Source organism: Stegostoma tigrinum, chromosome 45 (assembly GCF_030684315.1).
Source record: "Stegostoma tigrinum isolate sSteTig4 chromosome 45, sSteTig4.hap1, whole genome shotgun sequence".
Lineage (NCBI taxonomy): Eukaryota > Metazoa > Chordata > Chondrichthyes > Orectolobiformes > Stegostomatidae > Stegostoma > Stegostoma tigrinum.
The window spans coordinates 14,235,398-14,258,148 of NC_081398.1; the positions used below are offsets into that span (position 1 = coordinate 14,235,398).

Genomic DNA, 22,751 nt, shown 5'->3' on the forward strand with positions numbered 1-22,751 from the left:
CACCTTCCCAGTGGCCCTAACAACAAAAGAAGTGATAAAGTTCAGAATATCAGGGTTAGCGGAGTTTTTAAAATTATAATTTCAAGCACTGGTGATGGCTGTTTATCAGCTCCCTATTGGTAATCATTATTTTGAACAAGGAATAGGTTAGAATGTTAGAGGAGCATGGTACAAAGGCGATGTGATAATTATGGGGATCTTAATCTTCACTTAACTGGCTAAACCAAGCTAGCCAAAGAAGCTTGGCAGATGAGATAATGGAAGAGATTTCAGAGTGTTTTCCAGATATGTGATATGTTAAAGAATCAACAAGTAAACAGAATTTTTTAGATCTAATATCTCACAAGGTTAATCAGTAAACCCAGGATGGATCCCCTGGGGAAGAGTGATCACGATATTGAATCTCATGGAGTTGGAAAGTGTGTTGAAATTTGAAACTAGGATTCTTTATTTAAAGTGAACTACAGAGGTATGCGTGCTAACAGATGTCGATTCAGAAAGTATATGAAACTAAGAGACAGTGGAAAGGTGTTTAAAGAAATCATTTGTAATTATATGCTCCACCCATACAGCCATGACTAAACAGGCTACTCAGCCTAATGTTACATTAAACGAAGCAGTTTGTAATGCTCTCAAGAGGAATTGTCTGCTTGAAAGGTGGCACGGTGACTCAGCGGTTAGCACTGCTGCCTCACAGTACCAGGGACTGAGGTTCGATTCCACCCTCGGGGGCAACTGTCTGTGTGGAGTTTGCACATTTTCCCCGTGTCTGCATGGGTTTCCTCCGGGTGTGCCGGTTTCCTCCCACAGTCCAAAGATGTGCAGGCTAGATGGAATGGCCATGCTAAGTTGCCTGTAGTGTTCAGGGATGTAGCTTAGGTGGGTTATGGGGGGATGGGTTTGGGTGGGATGCTCCAAGGGTTGGTTGGGCCGAATGGCCTGTTTCCACACTGTAGGGATTCTATGAAGGCTTGGGAAAGTTTTATAAATCAGTAAAGGATGATAATGAAAATAACAGGGGCAGGGGAGGGTAAGGCATCAAATGCAGCATAGAAACAGGAGGCCATTTCAGCCCCACGAGCTTGATCGCTGTTTCAGTGAGATTACTTAGCTCCATAAGAGACAGCTTTACCATCCATTAATAGCTTTGGACAAAAAGCAATCAGTGTCAGATTTACGATTAAAAAATTGATTGGAGAATAACTGCCATTTGTAGAAGAGAGTTACAAATGCCTCTCAACCTGTCTGTAGAAATATTTCTCTATTTCACAGCTACAGAGTTCAGACCCTTAATCCTACGCTTCTCAGAAACAGTTTCCCTCTGTCAGCACTGTCTATCCTCCTTCATATTGTCGACATTCGATTAAATCATTGCTAAACCCTCCTCAATCCCAGGGGACCCTCGTAATCCTAGTGTGTTAATTTCTCTCTCTGTAGTTAAAACCCTTGCAGTTCAGGAAAAATTCTGGGAAATCAACACTGTGTTCCCGCTGAAGCCAAAGTATTGTCCCGAAGGATTGATGCCTGGAACTGACTCGCTGTGTAGAGCAAGCGGAGAGTTGGAAGCAGATACTGGGGATAAATAGGACATTTTCAAACTGGCAACCTGTGACTATGGCATACAAATATAAATGCTAGAAAATGGGATTAGAATAGTTAGATTTGTGATCAGAGATAATGGGAACTGCAGATGCTGGACAATCCGAGATAACAAAGTGTGGAGCTGGATGAACACAGTAGGCCCAGCAGCATCTTAGGAGCACAAAAGCTGATGTTTCGGGCCTAGACCCTTCATCAGAGAGGGGGATGGGGTGAGGGTTCTGGAATCAATAGGGAGTGGGGGAGGTGGACCGAAGATGGATAGAGGAGAAGATAGGTGGAGAGGAGAGTATAGGTAGGGAGGGGATAGGTCAGTTTGGGGAGGATGGACAGGTCAAGGGGCGGGATGAGGTTAGTAGGTAGTAAATGGAGGTGCAGCTTGAGGTGGGAGGAGGGGATGGGTGAGAGGAGGAACAGGTTAGGGAGGTGGGAACGAGCTGGACTGGTTGCTTGTTTTTGACCAATGCAGACTTGTTGGGCCGAAAAATCTTCATCTATGCAGTAGACCTCTGTGACTCTATGACTATGATACGGGCTGGAGCTTCAATTCCACAATTGTGGACTTTACTGTCAACATAACTCTCTGATCCCTTCAATATCATGTAATCAACATATCTGCTAACCTTAACATGTCATTAGTTGGGTAATTGCAACACGTACTAAACCCACAATATTTTATACAGCACCATTCACGCAACAGAAGTTCCAAGGTGCCCCGCAGGAGTGTTATATATGTTTTAGCTTTAACACTCAGTCATAAGTACCAGTTAGAGAGGTCAGCTTTAAGGACCATCTTGGGAGGAGAGAGAAGAGTTCCAAAGCTGGGGCCTAGGCAGCTGATGGCACAGTCAGTGATAGGAATCTGATGGGAATTGGGAGATTTTGGAACAGATTATAGAGGTAGGGAGGACGATAGAGACTGGTCAGAGTTACATAGACAGGAGTGTCGGGGCTGGGGAGAATTACACAGATAGGGAGGGGTGTTGGAGCTGTGAGAGTCACAGAGGCTGGTGAGAGTTACGTAGAGAGGGGTGTAGAGACTGATAAGAGTTACAGATTCAGGGTGCGGTGTCGGAGCTGGGTGAGAGTGAGATTGGGGCAGTTGTAGGTGCTGCTTTTTGTCATTTATATAAATGATGTGGATGTGTATATAGGAGATATGGTTAGTAAATTTGCAGATGACAACAGGGTGGCGCTGTGGCTCAGCGGTTAGCACTGCAGCCTCACAGCACCAGGGATCTGGGTTCAGTTCCTCCCTCGAGCGACTGTGTGGAGTTTGCACATTCTCCCTGTGTCTGCATGGGTTTCCTCCCACAGTCCAGAGATGTGGATTAGCCATGTTAAATCGCCTGTAGTATTCATGGATGTGTAGGTTAGGTGCTTTAGCCATGGAAAGTGTAGGGTACACAGAAAAGGGTAGGAAGGTGGGTCTGGGTGGGATGCTCACCAGAGAGTTGGTGTGGAGCTGTTAGGCCAAATGCCATTTCCACACTGCAGGAATCCTAATTTTTTTTAAAAACTTGGTGGTTAGTGACAGCGAAGAAGGTTTCCTCCGAGTAAGTGGGATCGTGATTAGTTGGGCCATCGGGCCAATGAGTAGCAGGTGGAGTTTAAGTTAGATAAATGGGATGGGGGGAAATGTGGCAGTTACGAGTGGTGTACCACAAGGATCTGTTCAGTCCTCTTCTATTTGTGATTTTTGCAAATGATTTGGATGAAGAAGTGGGATTAGTAAGTTCGTGGATGATATAAAGATGGGTCGAGTTGTAGATAGTGCGAAGGGCTGTTCTGTGTTAGAAAGGGACATTGAAAGGATGCAGAGCTGGGCTGAGAAGTGGCAGATGGAGTTTAACCCTGAAAAGTGTGAGGTGATTCATTTTGGAAGGAAAAACCTGAAAACAGAATACAGGGTTAACGGAAAGATTCTTGGCAGGGTGGAGGAGCAGAGGGATCTTGGGGTTCATGTTCACAGTTCCCCAAAAGCTGCCACCCAGGTGGATAGAGTTGTTAAGAAGGTGCATGGTGTGTTAGCTTTCATTAGTGGAGGTATCGAGTTCAAGAGACATGAAGTTATGCTCCAGCTATACAAAAGCTGGTTTGGCCACATCTGGAGTATTGTGCCCAGTTCTGGTTGCCTCATTACAGGAAAGATGTGGAAGCGTTGGAAAAAATGCAGAGGAGATTTGCCAGGATGTTGCCTGGAATGGAGGGAAGGTCTTATGAGGAAAGGCTGAGAGAGCTAGGGCTTTTCTCTTTAGAACGACAAAGGATGAGAGGCGAGAGAGATAATGGGAACTGCAAATGCAGGATGAACACAGCAGGCCAAGCAGCATCTCAGGAGCAGGAAAGCCGACGCTTCGGGCCTTTTTCTGATGAAGGGTCTAGGCCCAAAGCACGGCATTTGTGCTCCTGAGATGCTGCTTGGCCTGCTGTGTTCGTCCAGCAGTACACTTTGTTTTCAAGGATGAGAGGTGACTTGATAGACGTGTACAGAATGATCAGAAGTCTAGATAGAGTGGATAGCCAGAAACATTTTCCTAGGGTGGAGGTAGCTATTACGAGGGGGGCATAGTTTTAAAGTGAGTGGAGGTAGTTACGGGGAGACATCAGAGGTAGATTCTTTACTCAGAGAGCAGTCGGGGCATGGAATGCATTGCCGGAGAGGGTAGTGGAGTCGGCCTCATTGGGAACGTTTAAATGGCTATTAGATAGGCATGTGGATGATAGTATAAGGTAGGGGTGGAGGTCAGATAGACCTTAGGATTAGGGTAAAAGTTTGGCACAACTTTGTTGGCTGAAGGGCCTGTACTGTTCTATGTTCTAAATGGTGAGGTGCTATATTTTGGAAAGGCAAATCGGGGCAGGACCTATACACGTAATGGAAAGTATGTGGGGAGTGTTGCTGAACAAAGAGACCTTGGGGTGCAGGTTCACAGTTCCTTGAAAGTGGTGTTGCAGGTAGATAGGATGGTGAGGAAGGTGTTTGGTGCGCTTGCCTTTATTGGTCAGAGCATTGAGTATGGGAGTTGGGAGATCATGTTGTGGCTGTACAGGACATTGGTTAGGCAACTATTGGAATACTGTGTTCAGTTCCGGTCTCTCTGCTATAGGAAGGATGTTGTGAAACTTGAAAGGGTTCAGCAAAGATTTACAAAAATGTTGCTGGGGTTGGAGGGTTTGAGCTGTAGGAAGAGGCTGGATAGTCTGGGGCTATTTTCCCTGGAGTGTCAGAGGCTGAGGAGTGACTTTATAGAGGTTTATAAAATCATCAGGGACATGGATAGGGTGAATGGCCACAGGGAAAACACTGAGGTGGGGGGAGTCCAAAACTAGAGGGCCGTGGGTTTAAGGTGAGAGGGGAAAGATTGAAAAGGGACCCAAGGGGCAACATTTTCATGCAGAGGGTGGTGCGTGTATGGAATGAGCTGCCAGAGAAAGTGGTGGAGGCTGGTGCAGTAACAACATTTCGAAGGCATCTAGATGGGTGTATGAATAGGAAGGGTTTAGAAGGATTATGGGCCAAATGCCGGCAAACAGGACAAGATTGATTTAGAATATCTGGGCAGCATGGACGAGTTGGATCGAAGCATCTGTTTCCATGCTGTGCATCTCTTTAACTCTAGAGGACGTTGCTGAGATTTGGTGGATTCCTGGAGAGTTGGAGTATGTTACAGGGAAGTGCAAGGTCAAGGAGGAATTAAAAACAGGAATGGGAATCTAAATTTTTTGGAGAAGAGGTGCAGGTTCTCCCTCAGTGAGCGAAAGGAATGTGCATTTTGTGGGTTGGCGAGGTGTGCGTTGGTATCTGTAGGGGGGGTATGTATCTATCAGTGCCTGTAAGTGGTATTTTTGTCTATTGGTATCTGTAGGTGGGGTATGTGTCTGTGTTTGTGTCACTAGTTGAGCTGTGAGTCTGTAGATGGGGGTTGTGTGTCAGTGTTAGTCGGTGGGTCTGTGTGTCTGCCTCTGTCTGAGGGTATGTGTGTAGGCATGGGCGTGTGTGTGTGTGTATTTGGGAGCCTGAGGCTCCATTGTGTGACACCTTTCTGACAGCGCTGCTTCTCCCACCCCACCCCACCCCCTGACCCTCTCAGTCTCTCGTCATATCACTGAAGGGGCTTAGTTATCTCACATTCCAGGATTAAGTGCTGGGGGCCCTGCTCCTGGTTCCTGCTGGGAGAGAGAGGCCTGGACTCACTCTTCAGCATCTGGTGAGAGAGACAGTGAGAGACTGATCCTCGGAAGGAGCTGTTCTATTGCCGGACTTCACAAACATTTACAGAGCGAATCTGGGATCTGACTCTGCCAGGCACAGGGAGGGGTATTGGTGCTGCTGCCTGGTTTCGGGATTGGCTCCACCATGTCCGATCTTGTGGACGCGTTCGATGCCCTGGCACTGGGCCAACAGAGCGTGGAAGTGCCACCCCAGTACCCGGGTGACCCAGCCTGTCGAGGGGAGGGTCTGGAGCTGCGTAGTGGTCTGGACTGTTGGGCCTGTGCTGTTCTGCTCACTGCCCACAACATCCTGGTCACTCTCCTCAACATCCTGCTCATCACCACCGTCTTTGGAACCATCCTGCTGCCAGCCTCCATCATGGTCACCTTCGGGCTACTCTGCCACTCACAGGTGATGGATGACAGAAACACCCCCTCACCATCACCCCTTCACCTCACCCTCATTCTCACCCACCCCTCACTCTCACCCACCCCTCAGCTATCCCTCACCCTCCCTCATAATCCCCTCACTCTCGCCCACCCCTCACCCTCACTCATAATCCCCTCACTCTCGCCCAGCCCTTACCCTCACTCATAATCCCCTCACTCTCGCCCATCCTTCACCCTCACTCATAATCCCCTCATTCTCGCCCATCCTTCACCCTCACTCATAATCCCCACAGTCTCATCCACCCCTCACCCTCATTCAAAATCCCCTCAGTCTCACCTACTCCTCAACGTCATTGAAAACCCTCTCAGTCTCATCGAACCCTCACCCTACTACTCTCCCGTAACTAAAACCCACAAACCCCACCTTGTTCCCACTCGCCCCTAACCGAAATCCATAAATCAAACCTCGCTCCCATTCGCCTTGCTCTGAAACTCCTCCCTTATCTCTAACGTTCTTTGGCACCAAAGCCCTTCCCTATCACTGTAATCTCTTCCAGCCCCTAAACGCCTCCCTATCTCTGTAACCTCCCCCAGCCCCTACACCCCCTCCCTATCTCTGCAACCACCTCCAGCCCCCTACACCCCCTCCATATCTCTGTAACCCCCTCCATCCCCTACACCCCCTCCCTATCTCTGTAACCTCCTCCAGCCCCTACACCCCCTCCCTATCTCTGTAACTGCCCCCACCCCGTACATCCCCTCCTGACTCTTTAAACTACATGAGTCCCTCTGGGTAGGTTTTCTTCTTTGATAAAGATCTTGTGAAGTGCCTTTGGTGCTATATAAATGCAATTTGTAGTTGCTTCTGATTGAAACATCCCAAGAATGTGAGTGGGAGAGGATTTAGGGATAGGAGCAGATTTGGGGAATGGGAGAGGGGCTGGTAGTTGCTAGCAACAGTCTCTATGTCTTTGTCAGAGTGAATGGTGAGGTTGTGTGTGTTCAATCTCAGCGATTTACCATCCTCACCGACATGTTTGTAAGGGACGCACTGCAGTGTCCCTACTGGTCAAACTGCTGTCCACTTCCAGGTGGGTGTTTGCCTGGGTAAGGTACCTGAGGGGCACCCGAGGTCTGCAGGTGGCCTCTCCACCTCATACGCGGCTGGCATCATCCATAGGTAAGTATGTAGCGTGGGATCTTGTTGTGCATAGACCTGCGCGTCTGCTGCATTACGACAGCAGCTGCTGGCTAAATGCAGATTGTGTGGGAACAGTTCCGGTCTCCACGTTGGGAGAAGGCGGGAGGGGGAGGGGCTGCATGGATGGAGAGAATCCGAATGTTGGGGAAGACTGAATCGGATGGAGCTGTTTCTCTGGTGGTTGGGGGGGTGAGGGATCATTGAGGTCTTTAAAGAGATGTTTTCCACTTGTGGGGAGACCAGAACTCAGGGACACCAACCTCAGGCAGTCCCTAAATAAATCCCATTGGGACTTCAGGAGGACCACTGGAGAGGGAAGGGAATTTGGGCAAGGGGAATAATATCAATCCATTGAAGGGGATCCAGATAAACCACACGAAAGAGAATGAAATAGGAGGATAGACTGAGAGGAGGAGATGAAAAGGGATTGGGGTGCAACTTGTGTGGAGCAGAAATGCCAGCACAGAGCAGACAGGCCGAGTGGTCTCACAGAGGAAACTCCTCCCGCCGGCACTCCTAGGGCAGAGGAGACTCTGAGATGCCAGGGAATTAACACATCCTCCCACCTTGGTTCTTGTGGATTCCAGTCAAGGGAGGAGTGGATAGTGATCAGAGACAGAGCGGGGAGGTCTGGTCTTCATCCAGCCTGTGCTTGAGATAGAATTCCTCACCCTTAAACAGCCAGCCTCTCCCTGCTCTCAGAGAACTGAAGCTGCTCAGGGTTTAGAAAAGACAGGGAAGTGCTCAGATTGGTGTGTTGTTTTCCCGGAGATTTAAGACCCTGGCACCCTATCCACTTCCCTAACAAACAAACTGTTCGCTCCATCCCCGCCCTGGAAGGAAAGGGGGAACCACTCATGACAGAGGGAGAGACCAAACTTCAGCAAGGGAAAGTCTTCGCTTTCCACTTGACTTCGCCTGACAAAACATTGCGCTCCGAAAGCGTGTGTTTTCAAATAAAACTGTTGGACTGTAACCTGGTGTCGTGTGATTTCTGACTTTGGCCACCCCCAGACCAACACCAGCACCTCCATATCATAGCCATGATGACAGTTTGTGACAAACCGCCAGTAATCCTGACATTCTGATCCACCAGGTGAATGGACAATAGAAGCTTCCTCTCTTCAGTCAGCCTTCCTTTATATCTCCCTTCTCTCCTTTTCTCTCTCTCTCTCTCTGTTTTTCCATAAAGTTCCTGTGAAAATTTTCTCAAACAAGTGAGGATTTGGAAACAATCTGAAAACTCCAGGCAGTTTTTGATAGCTGGTGTATAATTACTCTCCCAACCCTCAAAGTCAAAAAATCTTATGTCAGGGAAGCCATTCAAACCACTGTGCTCTTTGCACAGCTATTTCTGTTCTGATTTTGTCATAACTGTGCTGTAATTTCACTATAACTCTAACTCCATTGTACAAGCTTACAAAATTATGAGTGGGGAGTGTGGCCCCTTGAGCTGAATAAATAAGATCATGGCTGATCTAGTTGGGGGTGGGGGCTCATCTCCGCATTCCCTGAGAATATTTGACTCCCTTGTTAGTCAAGAATCTATCTACCTCAGTCCCAAAATATTCAATGAAGCCACCTCTCTGGGAAAGAAATTTCCAGAGATTTATTACCTTTTGTGGGTAAAGATCCTCCTCATCTCCATCCTGAGTGGGAAAACCACTTATTTTTAAAGTTCATCCCCGAGCATTCGTCCTGTTCAGTCCCCTCAGAGATATTTCAATAAGATCATGTCTCACTCTTCCAAACTGCAATGTGTTCTGGACCTGATACGTTAATTCTGAATTTTTCTTCACAGATGCTGCCAGACCTGCTGAGCTTTTCCAGCAACTTTGTTTTTTGCAACGGATACAGCTCAGATTGTCCACATTTCCCCATAAGAACACCACTTCTGCTCCCAGGAATGACCTGAGTGAAATACTCAAATGGTCTTAAATCAGAGCAAAGGAAACTGTGAGCTGATGAGGGTCAAGTTGGATTGAGACAAAAACACTCAAAGTTGATGTTTTATGAGCTATAGCTAATATTTAAAGTGATGTCACAAGGTTCATAACAGATTCTTTTAAGGAACAAACATTCATAGGAAAGGTGAATCAACCCTGGTTAATGAAATATGTGAAAGTTTAATGTGTTAAATCAAACAAGGTGACTCCTATAGCTTCTAAAAAATAATGATAAACCTTGGCATTAGGAACCAGCAAAGGAGGGCAAAGAAACTGATAGGGAAAAGCAAAAAAAAACATGTTCGCAAGCTCATGAGCAACAAAGGCAGATTGTAAGAACTTCTATTGATATGTGAAAGGTAAAGGATTGGCAAGTATAAACACAGCTGCATTACAGGTGGGGACAGGAGAATTTCTTGTGAGAAACAGGGAAGTGGCAGAGAAACTAATCAGTTACTTTGCAGCTGTCTTAATGAAGAAGATACAGATAATCTCTCAGAAATATGAGGTGACCAAGGGATTTGTGATGTGGAGGTGCCAGTGTTCGACTGGGGTGGACAAGGTCAGAAATCACACAACACCAAGTTGTAGTCCAATGGGTTTATTTGAAAACACAAACTTTCGGATCCTCATTCCTCCTTCAGGTGTTAGTGAGAGAGGTGGTATCAGACACAGAATTTATGATCAAAAGTTTACAGGGTCACACCACTGATGAAGATGTATTAAACAAACCGAAGATGCTGCTAATTTTTTAATCAGTTAGAACCTTTTAATTGATTAATATGTATATGTAAATTCCTGAATTCCTTTCAAGTCACTGCTCTGAGAGAACTAAAGGTTTAATTAGCGTAAAGAAGAGGTGACATTTTAGGTCAGATAATGCATGTTAGGTGTGAGACCTTGTTTAGAATTTGTTAGTGTTTTAGTTTGGAGTCTCACTGGTTTTATGCCACTTTGACTGATTGTCCATAAATTGTGTGCTTTTTGAGCAAAATAGAATGTGTCTGCAAATACAAATTCACCCCATAGATTCATGTGTGTCCGTATTTGTGAGAGAGATTGAGTGAGAGTGTATGTGTGGGGGAGGGAAGAAAAAGAGTGGTGTGTACGTGTATGTATGTGTGTGTGTGTGTCTGTGTATGTGTTGGGGTGGGGAAGAGAAAGAGCGGCGGGTATGTGTGAGAGGGAGAGAGTGTGTATGTGTAGAGGGGAGGGGAGAGAGAGAATGGTGTGTGCGTATGTGTGTGTGTATAGATGTGCATGTGTGTGTGAGAGAGACAGACAGAGAGGGAGAGAGAGAGAGAGAAAGAGAGTATGTGTGGGGGTTGAAGAGAGAGAGTGGTGTATATGTGTATGTGTGGGGAGGAGGGAAGAGAGAATGGTGTGTGTGTGTATGTATGTATGTGTGTGTATGAGTGTGTCTGTGTGAGAGAGAGAGTGGTGTGTGTGTGGGGAGGAGGGAAGAGAGGAGATTTATGTAACTAGAAAGTTAAATGCAGTTAACAGTAGTGGAGAGGCAGTGCATGGCAAATGGGCCTGACTGAGGGTTGATAAATCTCTTAACCAAGATGAGCTTCATCCCAGAGTGTTGAAGCAAGTTGTAATGGAGACAGTGGATGCATTGGTAGATATCTTTCAGAATTCTGCAGATTCTGAACAGTTCCTGCTGACTGAAGTCCCACAATTTACAAAGGGAGGATGCTAGAGATTTGCAGACCAGCTAGCTTGATATAGGAGGGAAAATATTACAATCTATTACAAAGGACATGATAACTGGAGAAAAAATGACAGTCAGCATGGATTTATAAAAGAGAAATCACGTTTGACAATCTTGGAATTTTGAGGATGTTACTTGTGGCGTAGACACTGGAGAATCAGTGGATGTGGTGTAACTGGATTTTCAGAAGAGGACATTAGAAAACAAAATTACAGCACGTAGGATTGGGGGAATTTACTAGAATGGATTGAGAGAGATAAAGCAGATTAATCTCAGGATGATGGAAGCAATGGGCCAAAGGATTTTTTTCTGTGCTGTAGATCTCTCTGACTCCATGAAAGCCTGTGACCAGTGGGTTATCATAAGCATCAGCGCTGGGTCTACAACTGTTTGCCATCTGTGTAAATGGTTGGAATGTGGGGACCAACTGTAACATTTTCAACAAAAGCAGAAAATTGCTGGTAAATCTCAGCAGAAGACCCGAAACATTAACTCTGATTTCTCTCCACAGTTGATACTGGACCTGCTGAGAATTTTCCAGCAATTTCTGTCTTTGTTTCAGTTTTCCAGCATCTGCGGTTCTTTTGATTTATTTTTGGAACATTCTGAAAGTTGCTGAAGATACCAAACTGGTAGGAGACCAAAGCTGTGAGTAGGAAGCTCAGGAGGGTTTGGACAGGAAAAGTGAATGGGCTCGAACACGGCAGATGGAACATAACGGGAATAAATGTGAAGTTGCGTGCTTTGTAAGAAAGAAAACAGAAAAGCAGCAGATTTCTTAAGCAATGAGAGGTTTGGAAGCACGGGTGTGCAAAAGTCACTCAAAGTGAACATGCCGGGGCAGCAAGTGAATGGGAGGACAGCTGGTGTGTTGGCTTTCATCACAAGAGGACTTAGGTCTGGGGTAAAGGTGCAAATGTACAGACAGAGCCTTGGTGAGAACGCTCCTGAAATATTGTGTACAATTTGATCTCCTTATCTAAGGAAGTGCAATGGGGATTTGCTAGATTCGTCATGGGGCGATGGGATTGTTTTGTGAGGAAACTGGGGTCAGTATTCACTAGCGTTTCAAAGCAAGTACAGAACCAGAGAACTATTATGATGCAGAGGGAGGCTCAGCTGCCAATCAAACCTCAAAACCTGGAGCTTGAATACCTGCAGCCAATGGCACTTGCTCAAATAGTCATCCAGGCCACCAGGGGCGCTGAGGATTTCCCATAGAGTGCACGATGTGATAATCACAGGCTTTAGCTTCCCAGACATCCCTGAATTAATTAGAATATGAAGCCTTGCACATGGATAGACCAAAAAAACCTATACTTTCTTACAAACTAACTCTTGGAACCCCATAACTCTATGAAGTGAAGGAATGGACTTTAGAAGTTCCAAATTCTCATAGAATCTCCACAGTGTGGAAGGAGGCCTTTTGGCCCTTCAAATCCACACTGAGAATCAAAGAGCATCTCACCCAGACCTACATCCTACCCTATCCTTGTAACCCTGCATTACCCATGGCTAATTCACCCTTACCTGCACATCTTTGGACTGTGGGAGGAAACCCACGCAGACACGGGGAGAATGTGCAAACTCCACACAGTCACCCGAGGGTGGAACTGAACTTAATAGAGGTGTACAAAATGATCAGAGGTATAGATAGTGGACAGCCAGAGATTTTTTCTAGGGCGAAGGAAGTTATTACAAGGGTACATAGTTTTAAAGTGAGTGGAGATAGATAGAGGGGAGACATCAGAGGTAGGCTCTTTACTCAGAGAGTGGTAGGGCGTGGAATGCATTGCTGGAGAGGGTAGTGGAGTTGGCCTCACATTTAAGCAGCAGTTAGATAAGCACATGGATGATAGTATAAGGTAGGGGTAGAGGTTAGATAGACCTTAGGAATAGGGTAAAAGTTTGGCACAACATTGTGGGCCAAAGGGCCTGTACTGTTCCACGTTCTGTGTTCTAACCCAGTTCCCTGATGCTGTGAGGCAGCAATGCTAACCACTGTTACCACCCCTGTACTTAGGATCTTAACTTCAATCCGTGTCTAGTCAAAAGAGACCAGTGAGAGAGACCCACCAATTATCCACCTGCTCTCCTGAGACATCACACGTCAATTTTGTAGAAACAGCTGTGCTCCAAGTCTGCCTGTTATGGGATCTCTCTGCTCTCCCTGCAGCCTTTAATCTCACTGCCCCTGCTGCTGTGTCCCACTCAGGTTTGTTGCTGGTCTGCCTGCTTCCTATCCATCCCATCGATATCTCTTGTAATTTTATTATAAATCTACATGAACTCCTTTATAACAGCTGTAACCTGTCAGTCTTGCACTAATGATGTACCACTTGTGATTCCATTGTAACCCTGTCTCAATTCTATTGTGACTCTGTTTTAATTCTATTGTCACTTTGTTTTAAATTCATTGTAGCTCTGCTACAGTCCTGTTGTTCCTCTGCCCTAGTCCTGCTGTAACTCATAGAAACACACACAAGATTGGAGCTGGTCTGGTCATTCAACCCCTTGAATCTGCTCTGCTATTCTCAAACTCAATACCATAATTCCATATCCCCTTTTCCCTTTAGCCATGTCTGTCTCATAAACGCATCATATTTTGGCTTCAACCATTATCAGTGGTAGCGAATTCCACAGACTCACCACTCTTTATGTGAAGAAATTTCTCCTCATCTCAGTCCTAAAAGTTTTTTCCCTAATTCTTAAAGCTTCCCAAAGTCTGTCTGTCATATACAAGGCACAAGTCAGGAGTGTGATGGAATATCCTTGGGTTGCCTGGCTGGGTGCAGCCCCAACAACACTCCAGAAGCTTTACCCCATCCAAGACAAAGCAGCCGCTTGATTGGCACCACATCCACAAACATCCACTCCCTCCACCCCCAATGCTCAGTAGCAGTAGTGTATACTTAAGGATGTGCTGCAATATTTCACCAATGCTTCTTAGATAGCAGCTTAGAAATCTATCACTATTCCTTCACTGTTGTTGGAACTTCCTCCCAAAGGACATTGTGGGTCAACATACAGTGGTTCACAAAGGCAGCTCACTACCACCTCAAGGGCAACCATGGATGGACAATAAATGCTGGACCAGCCAGACACGACTATGTCCTTATGAGTCAATTTTTAAAAAAGGATTCCTGGTTCTAGACACTCTCACTACTGGGAACATCCTCTATCTAACCTGTCTGGTCCTGTTACAATTTTGTAGGTTTCTATGAATTTCCCCTCATTGTTCTAAACTCCGATGTATACAATCCTAACTGACTTAATCTCTCCTCATACATCAGTCCTACCAGGAATCAATTCAGTAAACCTTCGCTACACTCCCTCTATAGCAAGAGCATCCTCCTTCAGTTAAGGATACAAAAACTGCACAAAATATTCCAATGTAGGAGCAAATTACTGCAGATGCTGAAATCTGTACTGAAAACAGCTCTGATGAAGAGTCATCTAGACTTGAAGGGTTAGCCTGCTCTCTCTCCACATATGCTGCCTGACCCACTGTGATCTCCAGCATCAGAGATAATGGGAACTGCAGGTGCTGGAGAATCCGAGAATACAAAGTGTGGAGCTGGATGAACACAGCAGGCCAAGCAGCATCTTAAGAGCAGGAAAGCTGATGTTTCGCCGAAATGTCAGCTTTTGTGCTCCTAAGATGCTGCTTGGCCTGCTGTGTTCATCCAGCTCCACACTTTGTTATCTTGTGACCTCCAGCATGTTTTGTTTTCAGTACACAATATTCCAAGTGTGGCCTTACTATTGTAACTCTGCTGCAGATTTATTATAATTCAGCTGTAACATTTCTGTAACTATGTGGTGGCTCTGATATATCTCTCCTGTGACACTCTTTTAACCTTGCTGCAAGTCTTTTCTAATTTCATTCTTTCTCTGCCATAAATCTGTTGTGACTCTGCCATTAAGCCATTTTGACTCTGCTCTAACTCCATTGTAACACAGCTATAAGCTCATTTTAACACTGTTATGATTTCCTTATTACTCAGGTTTATATCCATAATAACTTCAATGTACCTCTACTATACCTCTACTGTAACTGTGCGCTAACATCTGTTATAACTCCATTTGAACGCTGTTCTAACTCTATTGTAATTTCATTGTAACTCAGCTGTACCTCTGCTGTAATTCCACAGTAACCCCATTCTAAGCCTAGTACTTCAACTGCAACTCAGCTGTAGCTCTACTGTGACTCTGTTTCTTTTGTGACTTCTGTAACTCTATTGTCACACCACTATACTTCTCTGTACATTATTGTTCCTCCACAGTAACTCTACTGCATCTTTACCATCTCTCTCTAGTACGTCTGCTGTGCCTCAACTGCAATTCTATAACAAGTCTTCTACAACTCCCTTGTAACTCTGCTGTAATTCCACTGTAACTCTATTGTAACTCCACTGGAACCCGAATGTAATTCCACTGTAACACTAACATAACTCTCTTGTAACTCCCTTGTAACTCTGCTGTAACTCCACTGTAACTCTGCTCTCTCTCTCTCTCTCTCATAGGTTCTGAATTCCCAGGCTAGTCACTGCACGGAGATTCTGAGCGATAACAGTTCTACAGCACTGATGGTGGTAGGCTTTGTGTTGGTGACACCATTAGCAGTCCTGGCTCTGGCTGCTTATTGTCGGCTCGCACGGCACCTGCAGCTCGGCCTCTGCTTTATCCCGTACAGCAAGGCTGTGTACCGGAACCTTCCAGCCTCCCGCTACCGCTGGACAGGGATCTGCTGCCTCAGGAAAGGCGAGGCTTCAGCAAAAGTCTGGGTCTAGTGCTGTCTGCGGCCAGTGTGACGGGCCAGAGCAAGTGTGGGGGTTGGGGGGTGGGGGGAGTTGCTGGGGTTAGACCCCTGGGGTTTGTACCATTACTGTTGGGAGGTGGGGGGTTAATGGAGGTCTGGGGTCTGTACCGTTATTGTCAGGGGGAGGATGTAGAAAGGTGGGGCGGGGGGGAGTCCGGCATTACATTGGGTGGGAGGGAATTGGGGTCTGTGGTCTTTACTATTACTGTTGGGGCAGGAAGGGGCCTGGGGTCTGTGCCACTGCTGCTGTGTGTGTGGGGGAAAATGAATCTCTGCGGTCCGTACCATCCCTTCTGCCCCTTTGATTCCGCCCATGAGACATGACTGCCATCTCAGGGGTCCGCCTGCTGTATATTTATCATACCAGAAGCTGACAGCATCCAGGACAAGCTGACTCATTCGATGGTCACCAGGCAGAAGGGAGCCATCTGGCCTTTAGGGGCCAACCTGAGTTACCTGCAAGAGACACCCTACAAGGAGCCCATCAGCAGGTGAACACAGAGTATCTGCATATAAACTTGATGGGCTGAATGGCCTACTCTTGCTCCTATTTAAAAGTATGTGGGTCTGGCTGGAGATCAACAGTGTGGGAGGAGCTGCTTTCTGACTAGTTTTGGGAGTTGGGGAGCATTAAAAATGGCAGCTGAGTGGGTGGGATGGAGAAATGCGGATGTTATGTGTAACCCTTTGCCCCAGTGGGAGGTAGTTCCACAGCAGAGGGGTTGGTTAAAGTGCCTCTTGGTTGAGTGGGTTCTCATTGCTATGGCAACCAATGGTTATCAAAATATGGTGGAAATAAAATGAACTGATTGATAAAAGTTGACAAGTCACGTGTATCGTTGCTCTGCGTGGATGTCAAGGTCAAGGGCACGAAAGGTCAGATCATAGCGGAGTACGGGAGAAGTTGCAGAGGTTATTACATTGCAGGGGAACTTATTTGATGGGATAAAGATGATAGAAAGGTGTGAAAGCATAGATCAAGACGAGCCGTTCCCTGTTGCAGGAGATGGCTTCGGGTGGGGACTACTCTAGAACAATTGGGGAAAAACCTGAGCCAGGGACATCAGGAGGAAAACAGGAAGCATCTCCTCAACCTTAATGGCTTAATGGGAAGTTTCAAAATTTGATTGGCAGGTTTTTGTCAGGTAGGGAAATCTGGATATGGGAGCAAGGCAGTAGATAGACATAAAACATTTTTCAGCCCTGATCGAATTCAATGTCAGAATAGGCTGAAGGAGCAGAATTACCTCTAGGATCTGATATAAATCTCCAAAGGGAACCATTTGTATATTTTAATTCAGTTCAGCAGAAGACTCCTTCAATATTCAGTCAGAAAGATTTCGCGTCCCACTCCACAGACTGTAGAAAATATTTCAGGATTACAATCCCAATGCAGTTCACAGGGACCGCCACACTGTGGGAGGGTCAGTGCTGAGGGAGCGCCGCACCGTTGGAGGGTCAGTGCTGAGGGAGCGCCGCACTGTCGGAGGGTCAGTGCTGAGGGAGCGCCGCACCGTTGGAGGGTCAGTGCTGAGGGAGCGCCGCACTGTCGGAGGGTCAGTGCTGAGGGAGTGCTGCACTGTCGGAGGATCAGTGCTGAGGGAGGGCCACACTGTCAGAGGGACACTGCTGAGGGAGTGCTGCACTGTCAGAAGGTCAGTGCTGAGGGAGTGCCGCACTGTCAGAAGGTCAGTGCTGAGGGAGCGCCGCACTGTCGGAGGGTCAGTGCTGAGGGAGGGCCGCACTGTCGGAGGGTCAGTGCCGAGGGAGTGCTGCACTGTCGGAGGGTCAGTGCTGAGGGGGAGCACCACACTGTCGGAGAGTCAGTGCTAAGGGAGAGACACACTGTCAGAGGGTCAGTGCTGGGGGATTGGGCACTGTTGGAGGGTGAGTACTGTGGGATCATCTGTACACACGTTCGCTTTAACGTTGATTATACTTACAAAACTAATCCGTTTGCTCTGTATTTATATCTCTGTCAATTCTTTGTCTCCCTTTCACCCTTTCCCTCTGTCTCTGTTTCTCTGTACTCTTCTCTCTATCTGTCTCTTTCTTTCTCTGTTCCATCTCTTTGTCTCACTAGCTGTCCCTCTCTCCCTATCACTCCCTCTTTCTCTCTGTTTGCCTCTTTCCCTCGCTGTCTGTCTCTCTCTCTCTGGTGGTGGTGATTTCTTTCTGCCATTACCTGGTGGGTCTATGTTCAGTTTATCTTTCTTAGCCCCCCCATTGCTTTATAAGTGATGCATTTTTCTCTGCCGATATCACTGTGCTAGCTCATGTCACACACACAGTAACTCACTGCACATTCACAGAACCATTTAAAGCCCAAACCTCACCTCAGTTTCTTCCCCCAGTTTTATTCCTGACTTTAAAATTATCATTCTTACTTTTAAATCTTTTCACAGAATTGACCCTCCCTCTGTCACTTCCCCCAGCCTGTACACATTCCAATCTCTATCACCTCCTCATCCATAAAATAGGTGACAACACCAGTACCCCACAAGGCTGTGTACTCAGACCCCTAATGTCCTCGTGATACACTCACAACTGTGCGGCCAAATTTCACTCCAACTCCATTTACAAGTTTGCTGACAACACCACTCTCTGTAGGTTGGATCTCAAACAATGATGAGACAGAGTACAGGAAAGAGATAGAGTGCTGAGCAGTATGGTGTAAAGACAATGATCTCTGTATCAACATCAGCAAGATGAAGGAGCTGGTCATTGACTTCAGGAATCAGAGTAGAATTCATGCCCCTGTCTGCGTCAATGGTGCTGAGGTGGAGATGGCTGAGAGTGATGTTCCTAGCAAGTTTTGAGAAGATTTGGAGCTCAGGTTGAGGTTCTGGATGTGAGTTTGCTCGCTGAGCTAGAAGGTTCGTTTTCAGACGTTTCGTCACCATTCTAGGTAACGTCATCAGTGAGCCTCCGACGAAGCGCTGGTGTTCTGTCCTGCTTTCTATTTATCTGGTTAGGTTTCCTTGGGTTGGTGATGTCATTTCCTGCGTTGGTGATGTCATTTCCTGTTCTTTTTCTCAGGGGATGGTAGATTGGCTCCAAATCAATGTGTTTGTTGATGGAGTTCCGGTTGGAATGCCATGCTTCTAGAAATTCTCGTGCCTGTCTCTGTTTGGCTTGTCCTAGGATGGATGTGTTGTCCCAATCAAAATGGTGTCCTTCCTTATCTGTATGTAAGGGTACGAGTGATAGTGGGTCATGTCGTTTTGTGGCTAGTTGATGTTCATGTATCCTGGTGGCTAGCTTTCTACCAGTTTGTCCAATGTAGTGTTTGTCACAGTTCTTGCAAGGTATTTTGTAGATGACGTTCGTTTTATTTGTTGTCTGTATAGGGTCTTTTAAGTTCATTAGTTGCTGTTTTAGTGTGTTGGTGGGTTTGTGGGCTACCCTGATGCCAAGAGGTCCGAGTAGTCTGGCAGTCATTTCGGAAATGTCTTTGATGTAGGGGAGAGTGGTTATGGTTTCGGAGCCTGTTTTGTCTGTTTGTTTGGGTTTATTGCTGAGGAATCGGCGGACTGTGTTCATAGGGTACCCATTCTTTTTGAATACGCTGTATAGGTGATTTTCCTCTGCTCTGCGTAGTTCGTCTGTGCTGCAGTGTGTGGTGGCTCGTTGGAATAATGTTCTAATGCAGCTTCGTTTGTGGGTGTTGGGATGGTTGCTCACTGATGATGTTACCTAGAATGGTGATGAAACGTCTGAAAATGAACCTTCCAGCTCAACGAGCAAACTCACATCCAGTGATGTTCCTGGCAGTGACGCTCACCAACAATCTGTCCTGGTCCAGCCACATTGACGTGATGGTCAAGAAAGTGCAGCAACATCTCTGTTTCCTTATGAGGCTAAGAAAACACAGCGTGTCCACAAACAGTTTACCATGTTTTATAGATCCAACATAGGAAGCGTTCTATTTGGGATGTATCACAGTGTGGTATGGCAATTGCTCTCCCCAAGGCCAAAAGAAACCTCAGTAAGTTGTGAACCCAGCCCGGTCCACCACCCAAACCAGCCTTCCTTCCACTGACTTCATCTATACTTCCCACTGCCACGGGAAAGCAGCCAACATAATCACAGCTGCGCCTCCCACCCTGGTTATACTCTCTTCTACCTTCTTCTGTTGGACAGAAAATACAAAAGTTTGAAAACATGGAAGAACAGATTCAAGAACAGCTGCTTCCCCACTGTTATCAGACTCTTGAACATTAGGGGCATTTAAACAGTCCTTGGATAAACATATGGATGATGATGGGATAGTGTAGGGGGATGGGCTTAGATTAGTTCACAGGTCAGCGCAACATCGAGGGCCGAAGGGCCTGTTCTGCGCTGTATTGTTCTATGTTCTAACAGACCTCTCAAATGTTAATGTTGATTTTGCTCTCTCTCTGCATCTTTTCTGTGGCTAGAACACTGTATTCGGCACTTGTCTGTTACCCTGATATACTTGTATTGTACGATCTGCCTTTAGAGCACACAAAACAGCACCTTTCACTGTATCTTGTACGTGTGACAACAATAAATCAAACTCCTGAAGACCCTGTAATGCTTCCTCTCTCTAACCATCTATGGGCACTACACCCCTGCAAACATGATGCTGCTCCCTATAACACTCAGATATACCCCACACCTCTCATTCTAACACTTTGATGTACCTCACCCCTCTGTAACTCTATGATATACCCTCACACCCCCTCAGTGCAGCACTCTGATATACACCACACCCCTCACCATAACGCTGATATACTCCACTCTCTTCACTATAGCTCTGATGAAAATCCACACCCCTCGCTGCACCACTCTGATATTTTGCACAGCCCTTACTGTGACTCATTGTTACACTGCACACCCTTCATTGTAACACTCAAATATATTCCACACCACTCATTGTAACATTCTGATATGCCCCATGCTCCTCATTGTAACTCTCTGATAAACATGGCACCCCCGCTCCAATACTCTGATACATCCCACACCTCTCACTGTAACAAACTCTGATATCCTCACACCTGTCACTGTAACACTTTCTGATGTAACCTATATCCTCACTGTAACATTCTGGCATGGCCAAGTTGGATCAAAGGGCCTGTTTCTGTATTGTATACCTCTGTGAGTCTATGACACCCCTCACTGTAACACTTTCTGTTATGAACCAAAGCCCCATATTAACATTCCCTGATATACAACACATTGTTCACTGTAACACTCAGATTAACCCTAAACCCCTCACTGTAACACTTTGATAGACCTCACTGATGCCTAGTTTGGGTTCTGCCAGGGCCACTCAGCTTGTGACCTCCTTACAGCCTTGGTTCAAATATGGATAGAAGAGCTGAATTCCAGAGGTGTGGTGAGAGTGACAGCCCTTGCTATCAAGGTTGCATTCGACCTAGTGTGGCATCAAGAAGCCTGAGCAAAACTAGAATCAGTGGGTATCGGGGGAAAACTCTCTGCTGATTGGAGTCATATCTGACGCATAGGAAGATGGTCATGGTTGTTGGAGGTCAATCATCTCAGCACCTGGACATCCCTGTAGGAGTTCCTCAGCTGTTTCCTCAATGGTCTTCCCTCCATCATGTGGCCAGGAGTGGGGATGTTCGTCCATGATTGTATAATTTTAAGTATCATTCGTGAGTCCTCAGTTTCTGAATCTTGTCAGTGTTCAAATTCAACAAATATCTGGACAATATCCAGGCTTGGGCTGACAAGTGACAAGTAACATTCGCGCTACACATAATGGCAGGCTATGACCATCACCAATAAGAAACAATCTAACCACTGCCCCTTGACGTTCAGTGGTGTTATTATCATCAATTTCCCCACTGTTAACATCCTTGGGATTACCATTGGGCAGGAACCTAACTGGACTCGCCACATAAAACACAGCAGCTATAAGAGCAGATTGCAGGCTAGGAATATTGTGACAAGTAACTTACTTCCTGACTCCCCGTCTACAAGGTACAAGTCAGGAGCGTGATGGAATACTCCCCATTTGCCTGGATGAGCGCAGCTCCAACAACGCTCAAGAAGCTTGACACCATCCAGGACAAAGCAGCCGCTTGATTGGCACCAGTTTCACAAATATTCACTCCCTCCACCATAAACGCTCAGTAGCAGCAGTGTGTACTATCTACAAGATGCACTGCTGAAATTCACCAAAGATCCTCAGATAGCACCTTCCAAACCTACGACCACTTGCACCTAGAATGATAGAGTAGCTGATATTTGGGAATGCAATCTCCTGCAAGTTCCCCTCCGAGCATTTACCACTCGGTGATGGCCTAGTGGTATTATCACTAGACTGTTAATCCAGAGTCCCAGATAATGTTCTGGGGGTAAGTGGTGGAATTTGAATTCAATATAATATCTGGAATTAAGAATCTAATGATAATTATGGGGGGAACCCATCTAATGCCCTTTAGGGAAAGAAATCTGCTGACCTTACCTGGTCTGGCCTACATGTGACTCTAAACCTACAGCAATGTGGTTGATTCTGAACTGCCGTCTAGGCAATTAGTAATGGGCAATAAATGCTGCCTGGTCAGCAACACCCTTATCCCATTAATGAATAAAGGATAAAAAAAATTCCTTCATTGTCGTTGGGTCAGAATCCTGGAATTCCCTCCCTATGGGCATTTTGGGCTAACCTGCAATGTGTGGACTGCAGCAGTTCAAGAAGGTAGCTCACCACCACCTTCCCAAGGATAACAAGGGGCGGCCTATAAATGCTTGCCCAGCCAGCAATCCCCGTCTCTCACAAGTGAATTTAAAAAACCCACACACTTCACCATTGCAACACTGTTTGATTATCCTGCACCTGTCCCTGTAACACACTGATGTAAACTACGC

General features: G+C 46.2%; 1 protein-coding gene across 1 annotated transcript; it reads left to right on the top strand.

Moving 5' to 3' along the window:
* The first annotated feature begins 5,782 nt into the window (after positions 1–5,782).
* Positions 5,783–15,897, top strand: LOC125448728 (transmembrane protein 88-like). Its single transcript, XM_048524211.1, has 2 exons — positions 5,783–6,226; positions 15,595–15,897. The coding sequence occupies exons 1-2, from the start codon at positions 5,960–5,962 to the stop codon at positions 15,859–15,861; spliced, it is 534 nt and encodes a 177-aa protein (XP_048380168.1). The 5' UTR covers positions 5,783–5,959; the 3' UTR covers positions 15,862–15,897.
* Positions 15,898–22,751: the final 6,854 nt, after the last annotated feature.